This window comes from Lonchura striata, chromosome 15, assembly GCF_050655825.1.
Source record: "Lonchura striata isolate lonStrDom1 chromosome 15, ASM5065582v1, whole genome shotgun sequence".
NCBI lineage: Eukaryota > Metazoa > Chordata > Aves > Passeriformes > Estrildidae > Lonchura > Lonchura striata.
In genome coordinates, this window is record NC_140717.1 from 11,242,719 (window position 1) to 11,251,789 (window position 9,071).

At 47.1% G+C, this 9,071-nt stretch overlaps 1 protein-coding gene across 3 annotated transcripts; it reads right to left on the minus strand.

The window, feature by feature from the left end:
- Nucleotides 1–3,245: 3,245 nt before the first annotated feature.
- PUS1 (pseudouridine synthase 1) lies at nt 3,246–8,865 on the minus strand. Of its 3 annotated transcripts, none has more exons than XM_021544569.3 (6): nt 8,739–8,865; nt 7,933–8,157; nt 7,036–7,173; nt 6,700–6,802; nt 5,766–6,463; nt 3,246–3,736 (listed from the first exon to the last, which is right to left on the minus strand). In XM_021544569.3, the coding sequence occupies exons 2-6, from the start codon at nt 8,146–8,148 to the stop codon at nt 3,686–3,688; spliced, it is 1,206 nt and encodes a 401-aa protein (XP_021400244.2). In that variant the 5' UTR covers nt 8,149–8,157; nt 8,739–8,865; the 3' UTR covers nt 3,246–3,685. The 3 variants fall into 3 exon arrangements, with proteins under 3 accessions (XP_021400244.2, XP_085449285.1, XP_021400243.2); XM_085593159.1 differs by having other exon boundaries at nt 7,036–7,110; nt 8,423–8,762; XM_021544568.3 differs by having other exon boundaries at nt 8,423–8,762.
- Nucleotides 8,866–9,071: the final 206 nt, after the last annotated feature.

Consider the following 9,071-nt stretch of genomic DNA (forward strand, 5'->3'; position numbering starts at 1 on the left):
ATTAGATATAATGTTACAATTACAGAAAAGCTCATTAAAGCAGTTACCGTTAATTATAAACCTTAAAACTTACACTTTGTCTTAAGTCATTAATATAAGTACTAGATGTAACAGCATTATTTTAAAGTTCATTACTTTTTTTTTAAATTGCTGTCAGAACTAATTATGAGTCTCTGTGAAGTACTATTTTGGAACTGAAATAAAATTAACCTAATAAAGTACCTCTTTATCAAGAAAATGGTGCATTGGGCTACCACTTCCAAAGCTCTAACCACTTTTATATCTTGATTTAAATTTTACATTCACTTTATTTTGCTACAAAACGGTTGTGCAGAATTGCTTCCTGCACAACAGTAAAGGTTGTCTCAATGGTTACCGACTTTTTAACCCAAATTAACCACTTGAATTCTTTATGGATCCAGTAGATTTATCCAGTTGCTCTATCTCTAGCAGCCAGACCTGGAGGGTTCTGGCAGCTCATTCTGAGTCTGGACTGGCTATGTTCATACTTGGAAGAAGATGCAGGATGGCCAAGCTTTCAGCTTTCCCCAGCCCAGGGGCTCACGGGCTGCAGTCACGGAGAGAGGCCGGCGCTGTCACACGCACGGAGATGACAGAAGCTGTGACAGGAGGGTGTCACTTGCCTGGTGTCATCCCGCCAGCTCCAGACCTGCTGTATCCCAGAGCAGCGGGGCGGGATGTCCCTGCTCTAAGGGAATTGCAGCCCGGTACGCGGGGTGTCGGCGCTGCCTCGCAGCAGGGCTAACACGGGGCTCGGCAGTGCCCCTCGCACCGCTGCGTGCTCCGGACCCCGCCCGGCACGAACCAGCGACGGGCGAGCCCTGTCCCTGTCCCGCACTGCCCTGTGACATCCCGCACGGCCTGACCATGTACTACCCCGGTACACCCTGTGACATCCCGCACAGCCTGACCATGTACTACCCCTGTACACCCTGTGACATCCCGCACAGCCTGACCATGTACTACCCCTGTACACCCTGTGACATCCCGCACGGCCTGACCCGCCATGTACTACCCCTGTACACCCTGTGACATCCCGCACGGCCTGACCATGTACTACCCCGGTACACCCTGTGACATCCCGCACAGCCTGACCATGTACTACCCCTGTACACCCTGTGACATCCCGCACAGCCTGACCCGACATGTACTACCCCGGTACACCCTGTGACATCCCGCACAGCCTGACCATGTACTACCCCTGTACACCCTGTGACATCCCGCACAGCCTGACCATGTACTACCCCGGTACACCCTGTGCCACCCCCGCCCAGCCCGACCCGCTCCGCACGCCATGTATTACCCCCATACAGCCCCGTAACATCCCGCCCAGCCCGACCCGCTCCGCACGCCATGTATTACCCCCGACCCGCTCCGTACACCATGTATTACCCCCATACAGCCCTGTGACATCCCGCCCAGCCCGACCCGCTCCGCACGCCATGTATTACCCCCATACAGCCCCGTGACATCCCGCCCAGCCCGACCTGCTCCGCACGCCATGTATTACCCCCATACAGCCCCGTGACATCCCGCCCAGCCCGACCCGCTCCGCACGCCATGTATTACCCCCATACAGCCCCGTAACATCCCGCCCGGCCCGACCCGCTCCGCACGCCATGTATTACCCCCATACAGCCCCGTAACATCCCGCCCGGCGCTCCCTCACGGCCCGGGCCCGCCGCGCTCTCCCGCAGCGCCCCCTCACGGCCGCCCCTCGCCCCGCCCCGCGCGGCGACACCATTCGCCTCCCAGCGCGGGGGGGAAACCCAGGCGCTCCCACCCGCACACGGGGGGAGCTGCGACCCTTAAGTTTTTGATTTTATTATTTTTTTTTTCTACAAATAAGATTTTTGTCTTTGATTTCAACTGTGGTACATATCACAGCTTTGGGGCCTTAATTATAAGTAGATAAATGGAATTTTTTTTTCAGATTGAAAGGTATAAAGAAACGGAGCATTGGATGGAGGTCAATAGTATGGACCAGCAATAGATGTAAATTAAAATCCAGGCAAAAATCCTCTCCAGGGCACTTGCACACTTGCTCATATAAAATACAGCAAGGCCTTCACGATAAAAGAAAAAGCTCTAAAGAAAACCCAGAAAATGAACATTGGAATCCTTTTTTAAAGGACAGCTGTGCCCCCAAAATATCCCCCAAAGTTCCCACCAACCCAAAAAAAACCCCTGCAAAACCAAAAGAATAATTCCAGAAGGAACCATAAAATTAAAGACTTTGGCAAAACACCACTAAATGTGGGAACAAAGAGTTGACTCCTCATTTTCATTAAGTCCCATATTAAAAAGCAAGTCTCCACAGAGACTCGGCAAGAGAAATCTATCAAGTGCTTGTACTAATATCCAAATTCTTGGAGGCTTGTTCCAACCCTTCAATAGTGTTCTGCAGGCTAGTAAGGCAAGAGGGTATCATTTCTTCTGTCACCTCCACAGAGAATTGGACACAAGAACCAGAAGTTAAACCACTGATGGGAAAAAGGAGTACGAACTCCAGAGCATGCAATTCCTGAAAACACAGAAAATTAAAATTGGTTCTCAGAGGATGGCAGTGCCCAGACATGTGCCTCCCATATCACTGCAGACATTCCCTGTTCTGAGGGGCTCGATGAGATTAAGAGTTCACAAACCCAGGCCTGATTAAAGCCCAAAGAATTCAGCACCATTTCTTTCACACATGCCAAGTTAACTCAACTCTGGATCCTGCAGACGGCTCAAGAGGATTTTGGGGTTACACCTCAGCCAGCAAAGGCCCAACTACACCTGGAGCTGTGCTTTTATATCCTTTAACCTGCCCAAGAACAAGGGCAATGCTGGGAGGATGGCACCTCCCTCAGAAAAGATTTTATCTTAGAATGTATAGCTCAGTTCACATTCCAAACTGAAGCCCTCTCACTGAGCAAGGAATCATTTCCTTTAGACCTGCAAAGCTCTAGAAAACACAGAAATTTGTTTCAAAACCAAAGGAGTTCAGCATGATAATGAGTTCCTAACCCACAGTTTCTAAATCAAAGAGTATTCTGAGTTGGTAGAGACCCACAAGGATCACCAAGTCCAACTCTTAAATGAATGGTCCTTAAAGAGATTGAATCCATAACCTTGGCATTTTTAGCACCACACTATAATTAACTGAGCTAATCTCAGGGTCATGCATGTTATTCCATAAGAAAACCATAGATGACATGAAAAATAAAATCTTAAAGATTCAGTTTGAGTAAACGTAAATTATTTTTTAAAAAATCAAATTCATAACGTCATAATAAAAAGGAGCGTATTAAAATTACTTGCCCCATTTTTACATAGAGATTATACATATTTAAAATACTATTTTCCAGGTAAACATAATAAAAACATTATTCAAATAGCAATTAAGATATCCTGCATTTCAAGATTTTTTTTTTTAGAAAGCTGCTATCCCACTACACTGTTTTCAAGTATATCAGTCAGGTACATCAGTCAGTGGTATAAAAAACTTGTGTTTTTTCTGCTGCACTATCTTCCCCACCCAGCTCCTCCTGGGCATCCAGTTCTCGTTCTGCAAGCACACAAACTCCTGTTTCACTGGATTCCTGGATTTGGAAAGGCCACTTTTTTTGTAGACAAAGAGAACTGCAAGCAGCAAGGGTCCCACGTCCAGCCAGCTGCTGGCTCAGTCAGAATCATCGCCACAACCATCGCTGCCTTCGAGATCGCTGCTCTTCTGCAAAGCAAAACACAAAATGCTTGGTCAGTGCTGCATTTACACCCACAGACTGACCTGAATCACAGATACTGACTTCAAACTTCTCCACAAGAAAATAGTCCTGGATCCCAACTTCATGGGTTAGACCCATCTACTGTAAAAAACACCTGTGTTGGTAAAGATGTTTCTTGTAACAAAAAAACGTACTTGGGGTTACAATTACCAGAGGAAATTTCTTCTCACATTTAGAACTCCATAATTACAACCTGCAGTATTTGGGCAACTTGAAAGTGGAACAGTAACACGAAATGCTGATGTTTAAGATAAATACAAGTGAGACAGGTTAAGTGTTTTTTTATGCAAGTCCCTCAAAAGCTAAGCTTGTTACATTGTCTAAAGCCATATTCAAGAATTTTGTCTGCTGCAGAGAATTTATGTCCAACCTATATTACAGATAAGCCAGGGCTCACTTCACTTTGTTTAAAATTGAAGTCAGTTGCACAAAGTAGTACTAAGGAAAAACTACGAATGTTAGAAACTTACCAAGAGACTGTAGTCATAGTTCTCTAGCTACTCCTTCAGGAGTAAGCAATATGATGCAATTAATTTGGGGGATTTATATATTTTTTTGAAGCAAGTATTTTAATTGATATGACTGATATCAAACTATTTTTATAAAGAGAAGCTAGCATAGTATATATCTATGGTTCTATATATCTAGTTGTAGTTACCCTTTTTTTTTTCCCCTCACTACTTCTTGCTGAAAAAACCTAATCCCACAAAAATTTAACTCTGGCCATTTAATATCCTACTAGAAAACAAATTCCAAGACATTCACACAGTTGACTTCATACCAGCAAGCACAGCTCACTGAAGCGCAAACAGTCTGCAAAATCTCAGCAGAGTCTGTCATATAATGCCTTATTTATCCTTTTAGACAGCTTGTGCTAAGAGTGATGCCAAAGCCAAACTTGGCTGGGTCTATCTGCAGGGAGCAGAACCTTCCTCCTTCCAGGAATACATCAGGGATTGGGAACATGGCAGCACCAGGTGCTGCCAACACCACCAGGTAACAGACTCTGAGCCACACAGTCTCTTAGGCTTTAAACAAACTAATGTGGCTTTTGCCGTGCCCTCCTCTCACATATTCAGCATTCAGAAAAAAAACTACCACAAGTACAAAAATAACCCTGAGAAACTTATGGTATCTTGCTTGTGCTATTCAATAAGGCTGTAAGTTTTATATCATGCATAAAATGGCAAAGACATAATTTTTCTCCATTTCTCCAACATTCTCCATTTGCTACACAAAATAAAGCTAATTTTAAGGATTCTGTTAAATGAAAAAAAAGCCATTATTTTCTTTTGAGTTGCACTGCACAGAAGTTTTAGCCCTTTTAGCCCTGCCCATCATTCATCCTTCAAGGACTTGCCAGCCTCTAACTGAAATTTCCTTTTTGGCAAAAATGTATTCTACTCCTTTGTTGTATTGCACCTCACTGCTCACAGGAGTTCCTGTTGGCACAAATCCAATTTCACAATATCCCAATTACTCAGAAGTCGTTCTGATGGCCTATTTTGAGCTCATGGCATATTAATTTAAAAGAGCTGGTCCTAAATTTCCCTGATCCCAAACTTTATCTGGTAACAAAATGAGAATTAGCCCAAAATCAGAGAATACAAAAAGCGAGCAGGTATTTAAAGCAAAATTGTCAACCTGAAATCTAGACTCCCAAACACTTTCACAACAGCAAAAGTTGGCAATGTGTCTATAATTTCTGTTGCCAGTTTATGATTATGCAAATTGCTTGTGCTTAAAGCTTTCCTTCCTCCCTCAATTACCCCCTGTAAAACCCTACAAAAACAATGCTTTGCACAGTTCATTCCACTATCATCAAGTGCACAAAGACAGAAAAGATTATACACATTTCACACTCCAGATGACTGTCATTTCCACAGCATTTCACAGAAAATAAAAATGTTACAAAGGGAAGAGATGTTTCAACTTGACAGCTTCCATTTGTAAAATAATGGCTTCAGTCATTACCTTTGAATTTTTGTTGTTAGTTTGCATCTCAACAGCAGACGAGTTGAAGTCATGAATGGGGAGGGTTTTTAGCCAGTTTGCCATGGATTTCTCCTCCCTTTCTGTGTTGATAATGGTAGGATAGATGTACTGCTCTTTGAAAACAGCAATCTTCTCCTCCTCCTCTGTCCACTCCAGTGGCTCATGCAGCCCATCATTCCCAAAACGCCTGTTGTATTTTTCAAAGTGTACTTTCTCCAAAACCAGCCCAAGTCCTGGGGCTTTGGGGACATCAACCTTCTCCTCTCCCCAGCTACATTCCATGATGGACTCAGGAGCATAACCTTTCACAATTGCTATCACCAGCCCAATCATCTTCCTGATCTGGTGCATCATGAAACTCTGACCTTTCACTTGGATCACTGCAAATTCCACGTTTTCCCTGACGAAGGGCTCTCCACAGTACATCTCCATGATGTACCTCTTGGCACTGGGGTCCCTGGGGCCCTTCTGTGATGTGAAGTTGTGGAAGTTGTGTGTCCCTTTGTAGCAGCCCAGCAGCCGATTGACCCTTTCAAGGGTGTCTCTGTCCAGCCGAAAAAGCTCCTCCTGCACATCCTGGTCCTTATGGGCAAAGGCAAACGTTGGCAGCATGTAAGAGTAGGTTCTGGCATCACATTTGTTCTTGGAGTTGAACCCCCCAGTGACTCTCTTCAGGCCTGGATTTAAAGGTGACATTAGGTTTTTTGAATCAGGAGGTTACAGATTGATTGTGATCTCACTCCTACCAACAAGGATGTTTTTCAAACAAAATATAAACAAAAAAAATGTGTTCAAAAGAACCCCAATTTCAAGCACATTAAAACTCAACCCTATTTAAGTAAAATTACAGAGACCTTCTGCAAGAGAAAGCTTCTCTTGAAAACATTTTTTCTGCCTATTTCAGTGTTCTTACCCAGAATTCTGATGTGAGAAGGAAGATGATTATTGATCTTTTCTAAGATGTCATCTATTAGCCTGACCTTCAGTGACACAATCTGTCCAGCTGCAGACACACCCTGTAAAAACCAAAAAAAACCAAAACTCCACATATTATGTACTTTGGAAGCTCTAGGGTAACACTTGCAGAAATGAAGTAACTGAATAACAAGTCTATTTGCTTGTACTTTAATAGTGGACAAAAGGAGAGATTTCAAGGACCATTCACTTGCTGATGGATCTCTCTCTGGACAATGCTTTAGCAGCAGAGGTGTGCAAACCTCAGAATACAGGAAAACACAGCCCAACCTACCTTATCTGTTCGAGCACAGCGCTGGAAAGACATCTTCTTCATATCTTCCCCGTGGTTCTCTGGGATGCACCCTGACTGAACAAGGGCAGAGACCAGGTCATCTTCAATTGTCTTGAACTGTGAAGATCCCACATTTCTCTAATAGGCCATATGCAGTAAAAACAAGAAATAGAATATTAAGTGGATAAATGAAGATGGAATTTTTTTTAATCACACATTGTTGTGAAATTCTTTAAAAGTCTTCCCTCTGCAACCATTCTCTAACAAACCTAACTATATTTTAGCAGAGTGTTAATAAAACATAATTCTGATTTAGCTGTTACTGTTACAGCAAATAAGGCTCATTTCTAATTTCACTGTGCAACACTTCTGGAGGTTTTTGATGATTCCTTCAACTGCATGAAACAGCGCCAATATTGTCCCAGTGCCTGCAAGTCAACAGCTGCTGCACCAAACCCAGCCTCTGCAAATTTTTCTTCCAGAAATTAATTGGATTCTTTTGCTCAGTTCAGCTAATGTGCCTATAAGCATGAGGTTTCCTGCTGGTGAAAAAGCTTCTGAAGTGTTCTTTAAGTGTACGGACCTTGCAGTACGTGGAGAGGAGCAGCAGATGGAGCAGGATCATCCTCTCACTGCCAGCGCTGTGCCTCAGACCATCCTGCACAGGCAGGTCTGGTGCTATGACAAAGCACTGTCCCTAGAATCATCAGACATGCACCACTGGGCTCTTAAAATGAAGTTACTACCGATCCATTTGAACCTATTCACACACTGTCCCTGCCCTGGCTTTTCACACTGCAAATACTCAATTGTTTCCCTACCCAGGCACTCTGACTAAACCTAACAGACTCCAAAACAAAAAATAAGCTGGAGATGCTGCTTTGCCAAACCACATACTTGCATGCCATGGTAGCCTTTCCCTGAATATGCCATCAACAGCACAATCTTCCTTTTGGGCAACTTCTTATTCTGATCCTCTGCATCTTCCTCATCTGCATCACTCTTCAACTTTTTATTCTGATGCCCGTTTTCTTCCAGCCTTTGAACCACCTCGCTGCTGCTGTTGAGTCTCTTTGTCTGGCTGGCAACCGCTGCTATCAAATCCTCAGCCATCGCAAGAACCTGCAGGGGATACAAGCGCAGACGGGACGAGCGTGAACGGCACGAACCCCGGGCAGAAAGGGACAGCTCCACCCCGCGGGGCCGCAGCAAATGAACGAGGCGGAGGCAGGAAGGGCGAGCACCCCCGTTCCACCCTGGGCCGTGTCACCATTCCCCGGAGGAGGCAGGCAGGGCCTGCGCTGCCCGGACAGCGGCAGGGCGAGCGGCGATAGCGCCACCCGGCCTGACCCGTTCCCAGAGCGGGGCAGGGCCCGGCAGTACGCACGCTGTGCTGCCGCTTCCGCGGGGCGGAGGAGCCGCAGCTCAGGACGCGGAGCCCCCACCGCAGCATCGCCCCCGGAGCCGCCGGGCAGGAGGGGCCGCCCTCAGCCCGCGCCCGCCGCCCTCAGCCCGCGCCCGCCGCTCTCGGGGCCGCGCCCGCCGCTCTCGGGGCCGCGCCCGCCGCTCTCGGGGCCGCGCCCGGCGCCCTCAGCCCGCGCCCGCCGCTCTCGGGGCCGCGCCCGCCGCTCTCAGCCCGCGCCCGCCGCTCTCGGGGCCGCGCCCGCCGCCCTCAGCCCGCGCCCGCCGCCGCCGCCACTCACGCGGGCGCCGCACACGCGCGCGGTACGGCGGCCGCGCGGGGACACGGGGAGGGCGGAGGCAGCGGGCGCCGTGAGGGCGGCGGGGCGGGCTGAGGGGAGCGCCGTCCGCGCAGCAAACCCAGCCCTTCCCGTGCTCCAGTGCTGGCAGTGAGCGGGGTGGGGGTATTGCCCCGCTCAGCACCAACTCCTCCACACGGGTTCAAGCACACCCCAAAATTGTCGTATTGTTAAATGGCGGAAAAGCAGCCCACTTATCCACGGGGAAACAGGCGCTGACAGCCTGGCCCGCTTGGAAGTGTCGGCCTTTCCATGTTCCATGTGAGCTCTCCTACA